Consider the following 24,355-nt stretch of genomic DNA (forward strand, 5'->3'; position numbering starts at 1 on the left):
GCATAAATGTTTGTAATCGATTAAAGGAGTCCTTCCGTGTCAATTCGAGCCTTGTGGACTCCAATGTAGCGTGCCAGAAAATGCAGAAGATGGCGCACAAGCTCCGTCGGAAATGGGCCGATTTGTCTGCTGGGAATTTGTCAGTGAATATCAAATAGTAGTCTTAGTGCAACACACAACGATTCACCATCGTATTATTTATGTGTTTTCCTTCTAAGTTCGCCATCAATACGAAGTTTTCAGATCAAACAAAATACCTCAAAATGCATTGTGTGTCGCTTTCTCGGTCAGGGGCGTTCCCTCCGTGACGTCACGTCAGGAATCGTCACCAACTGAAAAACAAGACTTCCTGAATATTCAGCGCGAGTCTTAAAAGGTAAAATATAGCTGTATGCGGTGGAATCTTTGTAAAATACGCTCAGTGGAAGTCATTAGATGTGATTTTAGAAATTACGGAGACAACTGGTCCGGATGATGGATGGATTAATGGACGGTTTGGTACCAAAAGCAAATTGGGTTTAAATGGCTTTTTCCGCCATATAAAAAAAAACTTTACCCTGTCTGTGTACTTCCACCTATGCAATATCAATGGCCTTCGCCTGTCTCTCACTCCTCACACCACCGCTATCCTCGTTCATAGTCTCGTTACCTCCTGGATTGACTATTGCAATTCACTTTTCTTTAGTGTCCCTCAGAAACTTCTCCACAAACATCAACTCGTCCAGAATTCTTCAGCTCGGATCATCAGCAGAACCTCATCCTTTCACCACATCACAGCCGTCCGTCCTCCAAGAGCTCCACTGGCTCCCGCTCAAATATACAATCAACTTTTAAAATCCTTCGATATACATTTTACGCTATCCATAACCTTGCCCCCCCCCCCGCCCGTCTCAGCACGATGGGGGACAGAGCTTTCAGCTGCTCTGCCCCCAAACTCAACGTTCTTTTTTTGCATCGCCGTATGCACGAGAATTTGGGTAGATGGCAAATGAGGTTTGCCACTGACTACGGGAAACGAATGGTGACGTGCTCACAATGAACGAGGTGATTTCCGTGATGAAATAGAGCGATAAAAAAAGGCATGGGACAACGTGCATTTCCATCTCTCTCTCTCTCTCTTTCCAACCCTGCTGCTTCGTTGGTCCAACGATTCATCTTGACGCGGTAGTGATGGAGGACACATCCACGCAGACAGCAGATGAAGTGGAACCTGAACTCATCTCGAGTAAATCGGGTTTAAGTTGAGTGTTAAAAATCTGGTCTGCCAAGGTGACCTTGACGTGACGCCGAAGAGGAACAAACCGGCGGCGCCGCCTCGGAAATGATGAGGAGTGAGCGAAGCGACCGTGGAATTGTTCACAGGTCAAAAATAAGGTCGCTTTGGCACCATCTATGTTTTGACACCGGTTGGGCACCCAGTTGGAAATTGATAAGATTTCATTCTCTCGGTTTCTTGATATGTTTGGATGTGCCTTCTAATAACTTAGAGCATCTAAAATAGCATGAATGAATGAATGGATGGATGCATGGATGGATGGATGGATGATTGCTTCAATGAATGAATGCATCCATAAATAAATGAACGACTACATAGATAGCTAACTAGCTAACCAACTAACCAACGGAATGAATGAATAAATAAATAAATACCCAACAAAATGAACAAATAAATACAGTGAGACCTCAACTTACGAACTTAATTGGTTCCCAGACAGAGTGTGTAAGGCGAAAAGTGTGTATCTCAAAAAAAAATTCCCATAGGAAACCATTAAAATTGGAATAATCCGTTCCCGGGTTTTCATAAAATATAGTTTTTAACTAAATAAGCCTTAAAACTACACACAACATACCTTATTCTATGTATAATAAATGTGCTACTGTATTGTAATGAAAGAAATACACTGCATTGTGGAGTTTTTTCGGTCCCATCATAGTAAAATTATCAGCAAAAAGCTCCAAGTAGGCGATCGACGTGTGCATTCAATGAGAGGGGGTGTGCAAAGTAGCGCCGGCTGGAGCGCTGTTCGGTCGTGTGCTTCCGCCGAAGATCACTCCGCCAGCCGTGGTGGGTGTGTATTATGAAAATAGTGCTTATTATAAGGTTTAATTTTCATAAATTAGAGGTTCTTAAGACGAAAAGTTTGTAAGATAAGGTGTTTGTAAATTGAGGTCTCACTGTAGCTTACTAACTAGCTAACCAACAGAATGAGAAAATAAATAAATAAATAAACAGATGAAATAAATAGCTAACCAACTAACCAACAAAATGAATAAATAAATACATAAATTAATGAATAAATACATGTAATACATAGCTCACTAATTAGCTCACCAACACCTTGCTAGCCAACAAAATGAATAAATAAATAGATGAATAGATAAATACATTTGAAACCAGTATGGGACATCCTCTAAAAGCAAAACTTAAAGGACAACCGACGTCACTTTTTTTTGTTTCCGAACTGACAGATCAGAAAAAGGTTTTACAGCATCTAAAAATACTCAAAGCACGCAGTATGATATTTTTATTCAAATGCAAAACACCAATAAAAATGACTTCAAGTGTCCAAAATCTGCAAACAATTGAGCTGCGAATTGGGCATTTTCAGAAATCAATCATACAAGTTTGCAATCGATTAAAGAATTTATTTCGTGCCATTTTGAGGCAACATTGAGGGGAAATGTCACACCAAAAAAGATGCACAAAATGGCGACCTCCTGTGGCCACCTCCGTTTACACAGGCTGATTAATTCCTTATATGGAGCATGGACGCCCTCTTCTGGCGGCTTTTGGGTGCAACACGAGGTTGTCGTACCAAACAAGTACAGCAAAATACATTGACGTGATGAAGGACTGCTACAATGCGTCGTTTTTTTTTCGGTCAGGGGCGTTCCTTTAGTGACGTCACATACGGACTCGTCACCAACTCAAAAACAAGACTTCCGGAATATTCAGCGCGAGTCTTAAAACGTAAAATAACGCTATATGCGATGGAATCGTTGTAAAATACGCTCAGTAGAAGTCATTTGACAAATTATGGACACAACTTGTCCGGAGACATCGGTTGTCCTTTAAAACTAAGCCCCACTGTCTGAACGACACGCCGTCAACGATATCTGAGCAGATAGGAGACGTCACTGCCAACCGCCAGGATTTCTTTCCCAGCGACGCAGCTTATCTATTTAATTGCACTTCATGTTGAAGCACTGGAGGAAATCTTCTTCCAAGTGTCTCTTCGTGCTGTTTGTGCCAGCGGCGTATTTCCTTCCACGCTTTTCGTTTCCATCGCCGTCCTTCACACCGCCTTGAATGTCAGCCGCTCAGGGGCACCAGGTTGCTGTCTCAATTAGAAGTTGAGAATGCTTCAGTCGCTACGGAGACGGGCGGCATCAAATGCGGGCAGCGTGCCGGCGGCACTTTGGTGAGCAGAAAGGACAATGGTGGCGGAACCAAGGACAAACGAAAAGGTCATGAAGAGTGGGGCCCAAATCGTGTGTGAGACAAACTTGCTGTAATTCTCTCGCCTAACTGCCCCCCCAAGCAGTGTCCGTTCAGTATCCACTTACAATGCGAGAAAGTAACGCGTCACTCCAATACTCTGATATATATATTTTACAATACAGTGATACATTGGCTTATGAACTGAATTGGTTCACAGACAGAGTGTGTAAGGCCAAAAGTGTGTATCCCAAAATTAACTTCCCATAGGAAACCATTAAAGTGAGAATAATCCGTTCCCAAGTCCCAATAAAACATATTTTTCTACTAAATAAGCCTTAAAACTACACAAAATATACCTTATTTTATATATATTAAAGTGCTATTGTATTGTAATGAAAGACATACACTACTGTATAATAAAGTCATTTTATTTACATTTGTGATGGTCGTTGATGGTCGTATATATATATATATAGGGAGAGAGAGGCAGTCATGAGACTCAACTCCTTCCCAGCCCTGCGCCCCCTGCCCTTTCCCACTGCCACACTCACCAAACTCTGAGTACACGCTGTACGATCATCCTACTACACTATGTCACTTGACATACGTCACTACCTCACTTTACTTTCAGAAATTACATGTATTGTCAATTGTCTGTCTTTTTTTAGCCACATTTTAAGTGCCTTGCACGCTGGGTCCCAGAGGACATTAATTTCTTCTGTGCTGTATGTCATGCATATTAGCATATTTGACAATAAAGCTGACTGACTTTGATATACATATACATATACATATACATATACATATACATATATATATACATATACATATACTCTCCAAATAAGCCAGAGAAAATATTTTCCATTTTACTCCCTATGGGTCAACGTTAACTACCTCCCACCCGAACAACAAAAAAATACAAACAATCACGACGGTGTACTTTCCACAAATCTCTTTTTTTTTTTTATTATTAGATCAGGGGTGGAGAGGGAGTCGTGCAATTGGTCAGATAGTTGGCTTTGCAGTCGCAAAAAGAATCACAGCCGACCTCTCCGAAATCCAGATTTGTGCAGTGGTGCAGGATTAATGGACTAGGACAACGCAAGGAGGGAGTTCTCAATCCAAGGGCAGTGGGTCGTTTCAAACGGATCGCTGCTTACGTTTCCTACGTTTCCTCTTGCCCGTCTGCTGAGTGTTCATGTGAGCACACTGAGCTAAGGGGTCAAACTTCTCGACCACCAGGTCCAAGAACCTTCTTTTTTACTCGGCTTTCTGCCTAGTCAAATATTTATTGTTCCACATGTGTTCCCATCGAAAGATGAATGCCTGTCGTTGGTGACATTTATAAATAGAAACAAGAGAAAGAGCTAGCTTCTTTAGCTTCGTTATCTATTAGCTAGCCCGCTAATAGGTAACTAAGCTAGCTAGCTAATAGATAACTACTAGATAGTTGGCTGCCAGCCAGCTAAATAGTCAAATAGCTAGCTAGCGAGATAGCCAGCCAGGCAGATAGACAGCTAATAGATAGCAAATAGCTAGCTGGCTGCTTAGCCAGCTAGGCAGCTAAGATTAATAATAATACATTACATTTTAAGCACCTTTCAAAGCTCTTTACAGTCACAGACAAGCATAGATACTATAATAAAATAAAATACAATTAGAAATAGAAACAAGAGAAAGAGCTAGCTTCTTTAGCTTAGTTTTTTTTTTAGATTTAAATATTCGGTGGGTCCTGGAATTTCAGTGACAATGACAAAAACCCTGGCACTTGAGTGGACATATTTTTGGCAGTGAATGAGTTAAATACACTATCCATATACTTTTTCAGCACATTAAAGTGCTATATGAATCAATAATAAATATTGATCTGTATATGGATGATTTCAGTCAGTGCAACCAGCCTTGTTGTTGAGTGATGTCTGACTGTATTTATTCGTTATGAGTCAATTAATTGAAATCAAAAGGGATTACATGTCTGCTCTGAAATAAATAGTGTGTGTGTGTGTGTGTGTGTGTGTGTGTGTGTGTGTGTGTGTGTGTGTGTGTGTGTGTGTGTGTGTGTGTGTGTGTGTGTGTGTGTGTGTGTGTGTGTGTGTGAGACACTCTGCCAGCTTCAATGATCACACTGCATAATTTTTGAGCGAGATTAATTTCAGTGTAAATAGAAATAAAGAGGGTGACAAAGAGAGGTCAAAGAAGAAGGGGGAATGCAAATTGCCGGGGCAAATTCCCTTCACTGTGCATCACCAACCAACGAGCAAAACAAAATGAGCAATGTTAACTCATTCACTGCCAGACGACGTGCAAAAAAAAATGTGTCCACTCCAGTGCCAGGGTTTTGGTCATTATCTGGAGTGATACGATCTTGAAATGAGGGTGGCTTTCCAAAATGCAATGCAATGCAATACATACGTATTGGTTGATATAGCGCTTTAAAGGACAAGCGACACCATTTTTTTTTTTTTTTTGTTTGCTACCTGACATCAGAAAAACGTTTTATAGCATCTAAAATACTGATATTTTTAGTCAAATGCAAAACACCAATAAAAATGACTTAAAGCGTCCCAAAACTGCCACAAAATCAGCTTGGGACTGGGCAGATTCAGAAAGTCCCGCCCCCTTGTTTGTGACGTCACTATTGGTCACACACTGCCTTCATTGAAATTGTCCAAAAATGTAAACAATCAATCTTATGCCAAAATAACAGGGCGGTGCAATTAATTTGCACACGGGTGTAAATTCACAAACATTGATGACATCATATATCACCTAAGAAAAAAAAAAAACATTTGTTTTGAGTTCACCTATTTTAATGGTGTCTTATGCGTACTCGCCTCTTTGAGGGCGGGGGCTGACAGAAATTTCATATCGGATTTTTTTTTTTTTTTTCTTTTAAACTCAGCATGGTGTGTGTGTTTCTTCCTATCACCCCACGTCACTCCCCTGCTTTATTCAGGCAGTGATGTCGGTCAGAAGTGGAGAACTGCTAAAAATAAGACATGATAGGAGGACTGGTGTGTGTGTGTGTGTGTGTGTGTGTGTGTGTGTGTGTGTGATGGTACCACCCTCTGAGTGTTTGTGGGTAGGATGCTGTGCGGTGATTTGTTCCCCACATCGTTTGCTTTCATCTGTTTGATGCTTCCAAAATAATATTGCATCATTTTGCAAACTAGGGATGATCACCATATTTGGAGACCGTTACCTTGATATAAAGGCATCATTTGCCAATTTCTTTTTTTTTTTTTCCTGCTATCTCAATTATTAACTCATTCACTGTCGTTCACAAATTTATTCTGGAATTGAATATATTAAAGGACAACCGACACCATTGTTCACAGCACTTGCTGTACCCTCTTTGTGACATGAAGCAGTTCTAGATTAAATAGGACAGGATCAAAGCATCCTTTTCAGCAGTGGATCAGGGACGTTATGGTGGAATGTGCACGTCGACTTTAAGCTAAATGTCAAATACACAGCTATCCCGCCAGCTAGCTAGCTAGCAAAATAGCTGCTGACTGTCTAGCTAGCATATTGGCATAAGGAGAGGCTGACTAGCGTGGGACTTCACTGTTGCGTGTGCAAGATGTTCAATGAGCTCTTCCGTCAACGCGATCAATTTCGCTTATCGGCTGACTGAGTAGTTTGTTTTCATGGACTATATTTGCTTTTTCTTCTCAGATATCGACGAGTGCGCTACGCAAATGCAATACTGCCAGTCCAACACGCTGTGCGTCAACCTGCCCGGCAGTCATCGCTGCGACTGTTTGCCAGGTTTCACTCGAGTGGATGAATACTCTTGCACGGGTAGGTGACAACAGCCCCCATTTCAAGCTCATATAACTCCAGACCCATATAACTTAGGAATTCACTCATTTTTTTCTGATGAGAGGAGTCTAAGGTTTCTTCTTACGCTTGCATTGAATGTTTATGTCGTCCTAAAACACAATATTCTGTGGGTCCTGGAATTTGAGTGAAAATGACAAAAACCCTGGCACTGAAGTATACACATTTTTGCACGTCTGGCAGTGAAATGAGTTATCCCGACTGCGCATCGATCCCTCTCTACTTTAGCGGAATTATGATTGGGTCTTACTTTGCTTTAAAACAAATCAACATATTTAAATGAAACCTGATTATTTTTTTAGATAACAATATATAGATAGAGCGCGCCAGCTAGCTGACTCGCTAACTGGGTAGCGAGTCAGCTTGCTAGTTGGCTGTCTATTAGACTTTCTAGCTATCTAGCTTGGCTATCTGACTGACTAGCTAGCTAGGTAGCTAGCCAGTATAGATAGGGAGAGCTAGCTAGCTAGCTGGCTAACTTGGTAGCTACCTAGGTGGCTATCTGACTGAATAGCTAGCTAGCCTACTCTATACATAACTGAATAGCTTGCTAGGTAGCTGGCTATCTGTCTAACTAGCTGGATATCTGACTGAATAGCTTTCTAGCTAGCTAGCTGGCGAGCCAGATAGTTAAGTCCTTTAAAAATACAGAAAAATGCATTTTGAACAAATCATGATTATACTTAAATAAAATAATGTCTTCCACTTCCTCACCATGGCTCTACAGCTTCCCCGCGTGTGTGCTTAGTAGCTATCTAACTGACTAGCTAGCGAGATAGCTAGCTAGCTAGCAGCCTGGCTAACTTGGTAGCTAGACAGTCAGTGAGCTCGGTGGCTATCTGACTGAATAGCTAGCTAGCTAGCTGACTATCTGATTGGATAACTAGATGGCTAGCTGCCTATCTGACTGACTAGCTAGCTAGCTAGTGTTAGAACGATTTTATCGTTCTAACAGCGAGCTAGCTGGATATCGGACTGCATAGCTAGCTAGCTAGCTGACTAGCCAGATAGTTAAGTCCTTTAAAAAAAAATCATAATAATTTATAATAACAAGTTGGAGAAGTAGCGAGCTCCTAATAGCGGCTGACTTGAAATACAATTCTGATGTTGTGTAGAAGATTGGTGGCTTGCCATCATGGTATCGTATCATGGCTCTGCAAATTTGATGATGAATTATTTGTGATATGAAATTAAAGCCCGCAGCCAAAAAAATGAAAGGAATTGATTTTGATGAATGCAGCCATTAGAGGTTGACTCAGCCTGAATGCTTTTCTCTATCAGAGAAGTGATTGCACTCGTTCAGCTTGTCCACATTGACCGTGAAGACTAAAAATGTCAAGTGAGTGGACAATCATCAACAAACAGTGTCTTTTTGATTGCCCATAGTTACTAGTGATGTGTCGTTCGCGAACGAGCCGGATCCTTGAAGTGAACAAAAAAGAGCCGGTTCACTAACAACGAGTCGTAAATGGGAGCCGACTCTTTTTGTCCTCTATTCCCCGCCACCAGTCTTCAGTTAAAGCCGCACGTGATTGGTCGATATCCATGGTAGAGAAGGGAGGGGAGAATTACAAACACACGCAGCAGTGAGATTGGGGGGGTAGTTAGGGTAGACAGGTGGACAAATGTTCTTAATAATAATAATAATACATTTCATTTGTAAGCGTGTAAACTCTCAAGGTCACTTTACAGTCACCGGATCAGTTTTTCTGTGAGTGAGCAGCGGCAGCCACACGCACCAGCATTCACTCATCCCAAAATAACTCAAATAAATAAAACGCTAGCTAGCTAGCTATTAGATAGCTAACAGATAGCCAGTTAGCTAGATAATAGATAGCTAATATATAGCCAGCTAACAAATTAGACAGCTGATAGATAGCTAGCCAGCTGGATAGATAACAGATAGCCAGCAAGCTAGCTAATAATAATAATAATAATAATACTAATACATTTCATTTATAAGCGCCTTTCAAAATTCTCAAGGTCACTTTACTGACACATGTTAATTTTTTCTGTGGGTGAGCAGTGGCAGCCACACGCGCCAGCGTTCAATCAACACGGAATAACTCAAATAAATAAAAAGCTAGCTAGCTAGCTAGCTATCTTACATTATGCTGTTATTATTGAAATATTATATTTTTTACTAGTTGGTATGATAGCATTATTAATATGAAAAGCAAATTAGCATCAGGGAAAATCCAAGTTAGTGGATGCTCTCTGTGCACATATAAATCAAGCCATACACATAAAAATATTTGATATTGTGTATTTTTTACATGAGTAATTCATTTTTCACATAATTATACATGATTTTTAGTATTTAAATAATTTAAAAAACAAAAAACAAACTGAGGAGCCTTTTGGGAGCCAAAAGAGCCAGATCTTGTTAGTGAGCAGAGTCAAAAGAACCGGCTCTCTGAAAAGAGCCGAAATTCCCATCTCTAGTAGTTACCATGTCAGATGAAAGCCGGTTGTTTGCGTACTTCATCGCCACTTCCTTCATTTTTCACATAATTATGCATGATTTTTAGTAGTTAATTAATTTAAGCAACAAAAAAAAACTGAAGAGCCATTTGGGGGCCAAAAGAGCTGGATATTTTTAGTGAGCCGAGTCAAAAGAACTGGACTCTGAAACTCTGAAAAGAGCAGCAATTCCCATCACTCGTACTTACTGTTTCAGATGAAAGCAGGTTGTTTGTGTACTTCATCAACACTTCCTTCATTTTTCGCATAATTATACATGATTTTTAGTAGTTAATTTAAGCAACAAAAAACAAACGAACTGAGGAGCCATTTGGGAGCCAAAAGAGCCGGATCAAAAAAACGAGCCGGAATTTCCATCACTCGTCGCCGCTTCCTTTTTTGCCGCCTTTCTCTCTAACTCTTTCTTTTAGTGCACTTTAATTAGCTCAGTCTTGGCAGGCACACAAAGACAAGGTATCCATGGATAATCAATCTATTTTACAGCTTGTAAACTGTCTTGAGCTGCTGATTCGGAGCAGCAGAAACACTCAACATGTGCTCCACAAGATAACTCCTGGATGTATGTGCTAAACTAAAGGCTTTCGCATTTGTTAGCTGCAACTAAAAATGACTGATCGTGCTCATAATGCGCCTGTAATTGGTACATGTACTCAATTCTCTACGTTCCCTGCCTAAAGCATTGGAACAGTGCGAATGTGTGTGTGTGCATGTCTGTATAGTATACATATGTATGTATGCATGTATGTATATATTTATGTATGTGTGCGTGTATTTCTGCATGTGTGTATTTATATGTGTGTGTGTGTGTGTATATATATATGTTTGCATGTAATTTTCTCCGTGCGTGCATAGAAATAGTATCGATATAACCGGGACTATCGATATATCCGATATCGATATAACGAGACTTTACTGTATATATATATATATATATATATATATATATATATATATACAGTAAATATGATAATATACAGTTACATGCAAACAGGGTCGGATATATCGATAGTCCCGGTTATATCGATATTTTTTCAGACTCCCTTGAATATCGATATAACGAGACTTTACTATATATATATATATATATATATATATATATATATATATATATATATATATATATATATATATATATATATATATATATATATATATATATATGTGTGTGTGTGTGTGTGTGTGTGTGTGTGTGTGTGTGTGTGTGTGTGTGTGTGTGTGTGTGTGTGTGTGTGTGTGTGTGTGTGTGTGTGTGTGTGTGTGTGTGTGTGTGTGTGTGTGTGTGTGTGTGTGTGTGTGAAGTGTCCTTGAGAGTTTTGAAAGGCGCTTATAAATTAAATGTATTATTATTATTATGTGTGTGTATGTGTGCATGTATATGTGTGTATGTACGTATATATATATATATATATATATATATATATATATATATATATACATATGTACATATATATATATACATATGTACATATATATATATATATATATATATATATATATATATATATATATATATATATATATATATATATATTATGTACATATATTATTATTATTATTATTATTATTCAAACATTGTCCAATTTAAACCCTTTTTTTGTCTTTTGACCAGCAAGACACCATTTCCCTGTTTGGAATATCTCTCTATGAAGAGTTACACTGAACAAATGACTGTATTTCATTCTGCATTTTATTCTCCGTGATTACTTATTGATACAAATCAAGCCAAATTGATCCTTCATCTTTCATTCGGCGATGAATATTGGAGTGAGCATGCAACATGCAGTGCGGGCCAATTGGCAAAAGTTGGGATCATGAATGGTGTTTACGCTCAGTTTTATGAGTCAGTGAAGGCAGAATACAAGTGATTTCCCCTTGCGGAAGGTCATTATGATCCCTGACTTCAATGTGTTGCTGGATAATAGTTTTGTGCCATCTGTGATGATGGAAAATGTCCAGCTCCCACGTGGTAGGTACCGTGTCATACAATCGTCCAGATGCTGAGTCCAAAAAAAAAAAAAACGGACATATACAACTCAGAAAGCAGTTTGTTTCTTCAATTGTATTGTGCGATGGCATTTTCAAAATGTGCGCTATTGAGTTGACAAATAAATTCACCTGAAAAAAATGGACGAGAATGAGGAAGAAAAGTATAATACGGCGATACCTCAGCTTACGAACTTAATTGGTTCCCAGAAAGTGTGTGTAAGGCGAAAAGTGTGTATTTCAAACATTTATTTCCCATAAGAAACCATTAAAATGAGAATAATCCATTCCAAGGTCCCCATAAAACATAATTTTCTACTAAATAAACCTTAAAACTACACAAAATATATTTTATTTTTATGTATAATGTGCTCTTGGATTGTAATTAAAGAAATAAACTGTACTGTATAATAAAGTCGTTTTATTTACCTTTATTTTGGTCATTCATGTAGTTGCCTCTTGATGATATCCGAGTGAAGTTGCTGTGTTTTCTCGGTGATAATACCCTCACACACTGTCCCCTGCTAGCTGCTTTTCGTTAATCCAAATCAACAGAAGTTTTTCAACCTCTTCTATTGCCTGAGACCGTTGCTTAGACAACACCCTTAGCTACAAGTAGCAATGGTCGACTTAGCATACTGGTACAGGGACGCTAAGTCGCACAAACGCACGCCTTGTTCGTGTTTTTCGATCATCTCTTTCTTCTGCTCGACCATAATTTTCTTTAATGTCTTCTACGGTTTAACACCAGCCTGTGGTGGGGTCTTTTTCGGTCCCATAAGAGCAAAAGTACTCCACACGATAACAAATCATGTCTGCACTCAAAGAAAGTGGGTGTGGAAAAGTAGTCCGCCAGCCACCGTGGCGCTGTGTGGTTTGGTTCGTCCGCCGAAAAATTGTTTGTATGCCAAGATTATATTCCCGCAATTGTAATGTTCGTCAGGCAAAAAGTTTGTTAGCTAAAGCATTCTTAAGCCGAGGTATCACTGTATCTGTTGTTGTAATACCAAGACTGGCCTGTAATCAAACTGATCGCAAACATGTTCAGTTGCGCTTAATGTGATCCAGATTAGAGACTAGAATCATTTTCATGACATTTTAGTCATGACTCTCAGGTTGCGGGAAATTGGCCTCAAATTATTCCTGAGACCATGTGGGCACCTCACCTCCGCCATTTATAGAAAACATAAACTGTCAAGACTGTATTCCATCACATCCCCAGATTAGCATTAGCTATTTTCTTCAGAATTAACCAGTTGTTTCTTTGTATCAACACCCCCAGATCGATTTCAATACACCGCCTGTTACGTTACGTCTGTGTAAGCTCTCAGTCATACAGGAGTGGTCCATCGATGAAAAGGTTTCTTCAGCCGTCATCTGTACTTCTTTGAAGGTGTCGGACGTTTCGCTTCTTATCCAAGTAGCTTCGTCAGCAAACTAAAGTCTTACTGGTAGTTTAGGCCCTATATATATATCCCTACTGTCCAGACGTGGCGGTGCCGGACTCTGCTATGATAGGTCCCTGCTCTCAGGTTGGGGGGGAGCAGAGGACTACTCCCTGCGGCTCCACTGATTGTTCCTATTGTCCTGACTAACGACTGGCCTGATTGTCCCACTTCCTCCGGTATCACCTCATCAGTATTACTAATCCTACGTTGCCTCAGCAGGCTGTTGTACGAACGATCCAAGTTGAACCTCACCCCACCATATCGGTTTAGCAAGTAGCCTACAGTGCGCATATCCTGCTCAGTGTTGCCTTTTGCGCTATCCTCTCTCTTCACCGGGCCGATCAATAGTCCAATTCTTCCCCTGGACCCATAGTTCACATGCAATATGCTCAGGTTTGGCGATAGCGTCTGATCAATGGGAGCTGCTATTAATTGTTGCGCATGCCTGACGACATATAGTGTTTGACATTCCCACGTCGCAAGGCCTCGATCCCCCTGGAGAAACATTGCCTTCATGAAAATTTCATCAAATCCAATTCCAATTATGCACATAATGAATGTTGAGCTCAGGTGTGACGAGCTTGGTCACCTTGGTAACTCTGCCTGTATACGTGAAGCTTTTCAAAGATGGAGGTCACGTTGTAAGGCTGGCAAGGGAACAGCCATTTTAATAAGGCCATCAAACACGATATGGGTGCGAGTCACATAAGTTTTCATCAATTTATAATTGTCTCTGAAGAGGAGAGTGTTTATATTTAGCTTCCTCATAAAGGTTTGATGCAAGAATTCTTTGCCACTTACTACTAGAAGGCAGGATCGCCGTCCACTGTGATTTATGTCTCCCGCGTTACGCCGCTAGGAATTATTAGAACCCTCCAGCATAGGGCTAAACTAATACAGTGATACCTTGGCTTACGAACTTAATTGGTTCCCAGACAAAGTGTGTAAGGCGAAAAGTGTGTATCCCAAAAAATAATTTCCCGTAGGAAACCATTAAAATGAGAATAATCCGTTCCCAGCTCTCCATAAAATACAATTTTCTACTTTCTAATTATCTACATTAAAACTACACAAAATATACCTTATTTTATGTATAATAAATGTGTCATGGCATTACAGTATAATGAAAGAAATAAACTGTACCGTTCAATAAAGTCATTTTATTTACCTTTGTGATGGTCGTTGATGGCTTGATGCAATGGAGAGGCCGGTTTCATCAGCATTAAACACTTGATGAGGAACGAAGCCTTCTTTCACCATCCCGAGGAATGATCCCTTGTAGGTGCTTTCTCTGCGATAATTTTACCTAGTTCCTCATCCTCAGCGTGTCACTTTCTCGGTCAGGGGCGTTCCCTCCGTGACGTCACTTAGGGCATCGTCATCAACTCAAAAATAAGACTTCCTGAATATTCAGTGTGAGTCTTAAAACGTAAAATATAGCTATATGCTGTGGAATCTTTGTAAAATACGCTCAGTAGAAGTCTTTAGAGTAGAAGATTTTATCAAGCATCACCCAAGTGATGACATGTGGGCCGAATCTGGCCCCCAGGCCTTGACTTTGACACCTGTGCGGTAGATGAAGGCACTTTGGAACCACTTTTATTCAACAAATGAATACGAAATGACACTTAGTGATTAATGTGACGGAAATTGGTCACTGTGACTGGAGGCAGATTGACTGGTGGCCTTTGATATGCAAAGCGCTCATTGTTTACAAAATGGGAAATAAACCGCCTCAGATTTGGATGATCTTTCATTTCACATCATTAGCTGAGAGCCCCCCCGGGGAGGGGGGGTGGGGTGGCTCATGTCGACATGTTCAAACCCAATATTGGATCAGTGTATAATCAGGACTCATTATTCCAAACACAATGGACTCTCACAACATGCTGGGATGATACCACCGTTCTTCGCTCTTTGTGTTTGTCATTGCCAATAATAATAATAATAATAATTCCTGCTACACAGTTGTTCTTTTCTACGTAAGGTGTTGGTGTTCAGTTAGTTGTCTGTATAATTCTTGTTGTCTTGTTTGTCCGATGAATGTATCACCCAATCCTGCTTTCAAAGTATTTTGAAAGGGCAGTTTGATTACCTCATCTCCCAAAAAGGCATTTGATTTTACTGTACACGTCATTAAAAATAATAATAATAACAATAATAATAATTATATACATACAGTGATACCTCAGTTTACGAACTTAATTGGTTCCCAGAAAATGTGTGTAAGGCGAAAAGTTTGTCTGCCGAAAATTTATTTCCCATAAGAAACCATTAAACATGAGAATAATCCGTTCCCAGGTCCCCATTACTGACCATTCATTGTCATCCTCTTGTTAAAAAATTATAAAAGTAAAATATGTTCGGATATATTTGGGAGTGCGCTCAAATGTACATGGATATACAGTGATACCTTGGCTTACGAACTTAATTGGTTCCCAGGAAGTGTGTGTAAGGCGAAAAGGGTGTATTCCAAACATATAATTTCCCTTAAGAAACCACTAAAAATGAGAATAATCCGTTCCCAGGTCCCCATAAAACATAATTTTCCTACTAAATAAGCCTTAAAACTACACAAAATATACCTTAATTTATGTATAATAAATGTGCTATTCTATTGTAATTAAATAAATAAACTGTACTGTGTAATAAAAGTGTTTTATTGACCTTTGTGGTGGTCATTGATGGCTTGATGGAATGGAGTGGGAGGAGGTGGGAGGGAGTTACTGTTTGGAAGGAGAGTCACATTCCATTAGCCTATCTTTCATAGGCTTATGCCCAGGGACGAACTTCTCTCCCTGTGTGACGAAAGTCCGGTTAGGCATCTTTTTCAAAAAAAAAAAAGCTCGTTTCATCCGCATGAAACACTTGATGAGGAACATAGCCTTCTTTTTCCACCATCTTGATGAATGATTCCTTGTAAGCTTCGGCAGCTTTATCGTCCGAACTGGCTGCCTCACCATGACGAATGACACTATGAATCCCTGTACGACGCTTAAAGTTCTCGAACCATCTGTTGAAATCATCAATAGATGTCGAACTTCCAGATTGCCTCTTGATGACATCCGAGTGAAGTTGCTGTGCTTTCTCGACGATAATTCCTTCATTCACGCTGTCCCCTGCTCGCTGCTTTTCATTAATCCGAATTAACAGAAGGTTATCACCCTCTTCTCTTGCCTGAGACGGTTGCTTAGACAACACGGAAACATCCTGAGTAACACACGTACCTTTAATAGCTTCCTTGTTCCGAAATATGATTGCAATGATCGACTTAGCTACTGCTACTGGGACGCTAAGTCACAGAAACGCACACCTCGTTCGTGTTTCTTCTGCTTGACCGTAATTGTCTTTTGTGTCCTCTTCGTCTGAACACTAGCCTGTGGTGGGGTCTTTTTCGGTCCCATAACAGCAAATGTATCCTTGATAACAAACCACGATAACAAACCACGTATGCACTCAGGGAAAGGGTGTGTTTAAAACTAGTCCGGCAGCCACTGTGGCGCCGTTCGACCGTGTGGTTTGGTGTTCTTCCGCCGAAAATTAGTCCGCCAGCCACCATGGCGCTGCTCCGTCCGTATGTTACCCGAAAACTACTTTGTATGCCAATATTATATTCTCGTGAATTTAATGTTCTTAAAGGGAAAAGTCCGTTAGCTAAAGCGTTCGTAAGCCGAGGTATCACTGTATATATATGCCTACTAGAGAACATACTAAATGATATAAACGTAAACATTCCTGCACAGCTCTTGCCATTTGACTTTTTTTCTGTAATTTTCACTTAAACATCAGGAGCATCTCTTGAGAAGACAAAAGCTAAATAATTTCTGCTAGCTGCTGCGGGGCGTCAAGCAAGCTGCTCATTAATTAAGGAAAATGTATTAGTCATGACTCCCACCCAAGCTGCATATTCATGAGGCGTGTGTTTCCCTCGAGGAGGCGTGCTGCCTCGGGAGAGTACACGCTCAATACTTAAAGACGTTATGTTCTGATATAAAAAAAAATATTCTTCCGCCAGCGCCACTACAGCTATCAAATAATTGAATTTGGAAATGCATTTTGTGTTACAGTCAAATTGAAAAGCGTCAACGTTGACAAAATGAGGCTGGTTAGCTCAGTGGTGGGACTTTAACAACAAACATTTTTCCCTAAAATGAACCAGTACGATATTTATAATAAAGAATGATTATAATCAGTCATGCTGTTTTAATTATGCAATTTAGAAAAATGAATAATTAGGGTAGAGTTATTTTTATTTTTCCGTGTCGTACTCAGCCACAGGACATTACCACAACAACCTCATCAGGATGGCTCATTAATGCAACGTATTGTGGTTCGTGGGTAACGCCAAAATTACAGTTATACCTTGGCTTAAAAACTTAATTGGTTCCCAGACAGTGTTTAAGGCAAAAAGTGTGTATACCAAAAAATGATATCCCATAGGAAACCATTAGAATGAGAATAATCCGTTCCCAGGTCCTCATAAAACATAATTTTCTCATTTTCTAAGCCTTAAAACTACACAAACTATACCTTATTTTATGTATAATAAATATGCTATGGTATTATAATTAAAGAAATAAACTGTACTATATAATAAAGACGTTTTATTTACCTTTGTGATGGTCGTTGATGGCTTGATACAATGGGGTGGCCGGTTTCATCAGCATTAAATATTTGACAAGGAACGTAACCTTCTTCTTTCACCATCTTGAGGAATGACCCCTTGTCGATGCTTTGGCTGCGATAATTTTATCTAGTTCCTCATCAATTGTGTTCTGTTTAGCTGGATTGATAGTTTTTTGGGATATTTTAACCTTGCAGTCTACACTCTGCCTTTGAACTATCAATAAAGTTGAAACGAGTCAAAATTTCACTGTGTTTTCTATCCATTTTCTCACTCTCTCTCTGTCGTCTGCCTGTCTCTTTAATGTTTAAACCTCCCTTCCTCACTGCTGCGTTCTTGACCAATCACGTGGCTTTAACCGAAGACTGGGGGCGGGGAATAGAGGACAAAAATGAGTCAGCCGCCATTTTGTTGTTAGAACGGGCTCATTCGCGAACGACACATCAGTCATTGTGGCGCTTTGTGTGTATCCCGAAAAATAGTTTGTATGCCAAGGTAAAATTTTCATAAATGTAACGTTCGTAAACCGAAAAGTTCGTAAGCCAAGGGCTTCGTAAACTGAGATATCACTGTAAATCGGTCCGGCGGATGGATCCAGAAAGTCTGAGTTGACAGAAATCGTTGACTCGTGATATCAAATAAATCCTCCACGTGTGTCTCCGCAGGGGGGCTGGAGTCATAATCGCTATCGCAAACAATGAATTGACAAGTCTGTTATCTTATTAGCGGCGGCGTAGTGTAATTTGACACAGCGCAACGGGCGGAATACGATGCTTGACATGGTAAAATTAATAAAAGATGAATTTCTTTTAGCTACCTCTGTTTCCAAATTTGGATTGACTTGACTGCGATGATGTCATATTTCACCGTTCGATCCACTTTGTCAGCGTATAATTCTGCTTCCGGGATGTTCTTTTTGTGCGGTTAATGTAAAAACGGATCAGTCATAATCAGTAGTTAACTTGATTTATGGCGATGATTGCCGTATTCATGACTCACTTGAGGTTTAGAGTAAAGAAAGCGATTTATCAGTACAACAGTACATAAACGTCGATGAGAAGGTTTCTTCAGCCGTCATCTGTACTTCTTTGAAGGTGTCGGACATTTCGCTTCTTATCCAAGAGGCGTCGTCAGCGAACTAATTTTTTTGCTGGTAGTTTCGGCCCTATGTACAATATGTCAAAGTCAGCTTTATTGTCAAATATGCTAATATGCATGAAATACAGCACAGATGGCTACTGTCCAGACGTGGCGGTGCCAGCCTCTGCTATGATTGGTCCCTGCTCTCAGGTTGGGGGAAGCAGATGACTACTCCCTGCGGCTACACTGATTACTTCTATTGTCCTGACTGATTACTTCTATTGTCCTGTCTGAGCATAGGGTCTACGGCTGACCTGATTGCCCCATTTGCTCTGGTATCATCTCATCAGCATAACTAAGCCTATGTTGCCAGAAGAAGTCAGTTGTAGGAACGATCCAAATTGAACCTCTCCCTACCATGGCGATTTAGTGAAGGGTTTTGCTGTTTTATGAAAATAGCTTCTTTTACTCCCCTTTTAAACCATCATTGCCGTTTTTATTTCCCTTCTCAGACCGTCTTCCTTCATCTTTCTCTTTGACAGAGCATAACGAGTGTGCCAGTAGTCGGAACTCATGCGACGACAACGCAATCTGCACCAACACCATTCGAGGACACCTGTGCACCTGCAAGCCAGGCTACGTTGGAAACGGCACTATCTGCAGAGGTAACTTCCTGTTCCCCGTCGCTCATGTAAAATCAGGCAACCGATTGGGAGGAAACGTGTGCCTCGTTGTAACATCTTTTCACAGTCTGGATCGCTCTTCCAGGCCACAGAGTTAAAGCTATGATTCCAAAATAGATTGGAGAGTCAGGTGTGCTTTCTCTGTCTCGGTGCTCGCGCTGCCGACTGCTGACCGTTTAAGTACCGTTTGAGTGCCTCGTTGGTTTTGCTGTTCATGAGTGCATGGATGGAGCAAGGAAAGGCGAAAATGGATGTTTTTATTTTGTGTCCATATATCCCATAAACTGCTATTCACAAATTAATTCGGGAATTGAAAATATGACATACCCGAATGTGTTCGTGGTTTTGGTTGTTCTGTCTTGGGTGCCTAGAAAGTGCTGGCCAGACCCCTGGCAAAGTTTTTTTTACCCTTCCACAAGGGGGGTAGCATTTCCCTTTTTCTATGTTAGCGCTTTGTTCTAGCTCAAGGGTACAGAACCGATCGTCTCTTGCAGCTTAATTGGCATGGTTATAAAATTACTACATTTTGGGACTAACTAGAATACAGTGACACCTCGGCTTAAAAACTTAATTGGTTCCCAGACAGAGTGTGTAAGGCGAAAAGTGTGTATCCCAAAAATTAATTTCCCATAGGAAACCGTTAAAATCAGAATAATCCGTTCCCAGGTCCCCATAAAACATAATTTTCTAATTTCTAATTTTCTAAGCCTCAAAACTGCACAAAATATACCTTATTTTTATGTATAATAAATGTGCTATGGTATTATAATGAAAGAAATAAACTGTACTATACAATAAAGTGGTTTTATTTACCTTTGCGATGGTCGTTGATGGCTATGGAATGGAGTGGTAGGAGGAGGGAGTGTTTGGAAGGAGAGTCACCTTCCATACGGAGTGTTAGGGGCGGAGTTAGAGTGGGTGAAAGTGGTTCAAGTGGCATATGGGTCCCCTTTTTTTGACCCTTTTTTCATCTTTTTGAGCCCTTTGTTTTTGACCATCATTATGTCCCTATAACTTCCTACCCCACTCTGGCCAATTAGTATTATTCAAGTAAGGAGTTTGAAAAAATTGGCCTCTTACCCCCCCCCCCCCCCCCCCCCTCTGCCTTGAGATCTCATTACTGCGTGATAGCGACAGTGTTAGCCAATCGACCTGTGCCTCCCATTTCATTCCACTCATATATCACCGCATCCCCCGTAGGACTGAGGGAATTAGTCTGAGTGTGACTCGTGGTCCATCGCTGTTAATATTAATAGGACAAAAAAAACAGCAAGTGAGGCAAAGTCAGAATCTGGTGGCAAAAAAAATAATTAATAAATACGTGTCATTAGCAGAGCATGTTGAAAGCTGTGTGGGTGAGGCACATCCTTCATTTTGGAGCCTCGGGTGGAGTGGGGGGGGGGTGTTTGTCTCTTGCAGCTTAATTGGCACGGTTATAAAATTACTGCATTTTGGGACTGCTATCTAGAATACAGTGATACCTCGGCGTACGAACTTAATTGGTTCCCAGACATAGTGTGTAAGGTGAAAAGTGTGTATCCCAAAAAATAATTTCCCATAGGAAACCATTAAAATGAGAATAATCCGTTCCCAGGTCCCCATAAAACATAAATTATTTTCTTTTTTAAGCCTTAAAACTACACAAAATACACCTTATTTTATGTATAATAAATGTGCTATGGTATTATAATTAAATAAATAAACTGTACTGTATAATAAAGTGGTTTTATTTCCCTTTGTGATGGTTGTTGATGGCTTGATGGAATGGAGTGGCCGGTTTCATCAGCATTAAACACTTGATGAGGAACGTAACCTTCTTCTTTCACCATGTTGAGGAATGATCCCAAAAAATAATTTCCCATAGGAAACCATTAAAATGAGAATAATCCGTTCCCAGGTTCCCATAAAACATAATTTTCTACTATCTAATTTTCTAAGCCTTACAACTACACTTTTTTTTGAGAACAGCTTCACACTCTGTCTCTGTCTGTCACCCCCACACCCTCACTGCTGCGTTCCTGACCAATGACATGGCTTTAATTGCCGAATGGGGGCAGGGAATAGAGGACCAAAACAAGCCGGTTGCCATTTTCTTGTTAGGAGAATGGGCTCGTTCGCGAACGACACACGCTCCGTGTGTATCCCGAAAAAAAGTTTGTTCGCCAAGGTAAAATTACTTCTATTGTCGTGCCTGAGTATGGGGTCTACGACTAGCCTGATTGCCCCATTTGACTGGTATCACCTCATCAGCAGAGCTAAGCCTATGTCGCCGAATGAAGGGTTTTGCTGTTTTATGAAAATAGCGTATTTTAATCCCCTTTCAAACCATCTAATTTCTTTCGCAGGGTAAAGGGGAAGAGCAATGAAAGGAAGCTGAAAGACAATTTGGAATTGTTTCATGGACAAAATATAATTCACATTAGTCGGCGATTCCGATATTTTTAGACCAGCAGAGAAGGTCTTGCAGACCTTGACGGCCCACCACTGCAGCCCTAGATAGCGGAGATTCCAAAACAGATTCAGCCCCAGTGGCTCTGTAGACAATCCAGACTCCATGATAACGCAACACATACGACATATTCCGTCATCAACCAACATTTCTATTCCATGCTAGTTCTGTACTTTTGCTCATCTGTGACAGTTTGTGGCTGTCAGTCAGCATGAAGCAATTATTTTTATTGTATTTTTTTTAATAGAAATGCTTCTGTATTTGATGTTTAATGTGCCTCAAGTGTGGCTCTCGACGGGGCAATTTCATTTCTTGATATCTGTGTCTCGGTTTTTGGCTCATGTTCTCAAGGGTGTCCAAATACGTTTGCCACAATAACTGTGTGTCTGTATGTGTGTGTGTGATAAGATGAAAAGTGGTCCCCAGAAAGCATGAAAACCATGCGTGTGTGTGTGTGTGTGTGTGTGTGTGTGTGTGTGTGTGTGTGTGTGTGTGTGTGTGTGTGTGTGTGTGTGTGTGTGTGTGTGTGTGTGTGTGTGTGTGTGTGTGTGTGTTTGTGTGTGTTACGGCCAGCCCAATTTTATTCCCACATGAATTTTGTAAAAATGATTACACTTCATATCACATTTGGTAATTACAGCTTCCTGCTTCCCCAGAGATCCCCCCCTCACCACCACCGCCCATATATAGTGATACCTCGGCATATGAATGCTTTAGCTAACGAACTTTTCGCCTTACCAATGTTAAACTCGCAAGAATATAATCTTGGCATACAAACTATTTTTCGGGAAACACACGCAGCGCCACAATGAGTGATGTGTCGTTCGCGAACGAGTTGGTTCTTGGAGCTCTTAAAATGGCAGCCAGCTTTTTTTCCCCTCTATTCCCCACCCCCAGTCTTCGGTTAAAGCCGCATGTGATTGGTCAAGATCTTTGGTAGAGGAGGGAGGGGGAGAAAGAAACACGAAAGGGAGCCGACAGAGCTTGAAACAAAAAACAAAAGTGAAAAAAAAAACAAAAGCAAAATGGTGAAAAAATGGATAGAAAACGACTAGTATGGACTAGTTTCAACTTTATTGATAGTTCAAAGGCAGAGTGCAGACTGCAAGGTTAAATTATCCTATCAATCAGGCTCCACAAATAACCCACACAAGCCATCTGTACAATTTGAAGAGAGCATCCAAGCAAGGGAACCAGCTATTAATTAAGTTTCTAGTGTGTCTGCATGCATCGGTTGCTGTTGAAATATCACAACTTGTAAGATGTACAACCCAGAGCTCCTTGAGACACTTCATGCAAAAAGCTATCCATTCCATCAAACCATCAATGACCATCACAAAGGTAAATAAAACGACTTTATTATGCCGTACAGTTTATTTCTTTAATTACAATACCATAGCACATTTATTATACATAAAATAAGGGATATTGTGTGTAGTTTTAAAGCTTATTTAGTAGAAAATTATGTTTTATGAGGATCTGGGAACGGATTATTCTCATTTTAATGGTTTCCTATAGAAAATTAATTTTTGGAATACACACTTTTTGCCTTACACACACTTTCTGGGAACTAATTAAGTTTGTAAACTGAGGTATAACTGTACATTGATACTCTACAAACACCGTATGAGAAAAGATTTTGATCAGACCTCAGTATAGCTTCATCTTGTTTTGCAAAAAGTCAAATTTGTGAAAGCGGCTTTACCCGAATTCAGTGACTTGATGGAATCTGTCCAATGAAAATGTTTTGCAGCGATTGATTTTATGGCGTCATCCAAATTGAGACAAAATGAAACGTTCAGATGCTGTATCTCTTTTTTTCTCCCCCTTTTCGTAAAGCGGCTCTCACGGGTGGAAAATGAAGCCGCTTGCGTGTCTGTAGCCCTTTTATTGAGTGACAATGCGATAAATAAGCCACGGTAATTTGATCAGAGCAAAGCAAACAATTATAGATCAGCGTTGTCTCAGTTGTCAGCCTAATGATCGGCCCGCCTCTTTCGGAGCTTGTGTCGGTTGTGGAATAAGCCAAGCTAATCGTGTTCACGGTCCATTTCATCTCCGAGGGTTTGCTCTGTACAGACCAAAGCGATAATCACAGAGGAGCCATGTTTTACCCAACGACCAGCAAGCAATTAAGGAACGATAATGTACAGTGATACCTTGGTTTACGAACTTAATTGGTTCCCAGACAGAGTGTGTAAGGTGAAAAGTGTGTATCCCAAAAAATAATTTCCCATAGGAAACCATTAAAATGAGAATGATCCGTTCCCAGGTGCCCATAAAACATAATTTTCTACTTTCTAATTTTCTAAGCCTTAT

General features: G+C 40.2%; 1 protein-coding gene across 1 annotated transcript in view; it reads left to right on the top strand.

The window, feature by feature from the left end:
• Positions 1–24,355, top strand: part of LOC148899930 (protein kinase C-binding protein NELL1-like) — a 130,744-nt gene that overhangs the window by 81,320 nt on the left and 25,069 nt on the right. The window contains exons 13-14 of the mRNA XM_088991455.1: positions 7,121–7,246; positions 19,447–19,569. Coding sequence (XP_088847581.1) covers positions 7,121–7,246; positions 19,447–19,569 — 249 coding nt within the window. The remainder of the gene's footprint in view (positions 1–7,120; positions 7,247–19,446; positions 19,570–24,355) is intronic.

The sequence above is a fragment of the Hippocampus bargibanti genome, linkage group LG03 (genome assembly GCF_051943395.1).
Source record: "Hippocampus bargibanti isolate YZ-2025 linkage group LG03, ASM5194339v1, whole genome shotgun sequence".
Taxonomy (NCBI): domain Eukaryota; kingdom Metazoa; phylum Chordata; class Actinopteri; order Syngnathiformes; family Syngnathidae; genus Hippocampus; species Hippocampus bargibanti.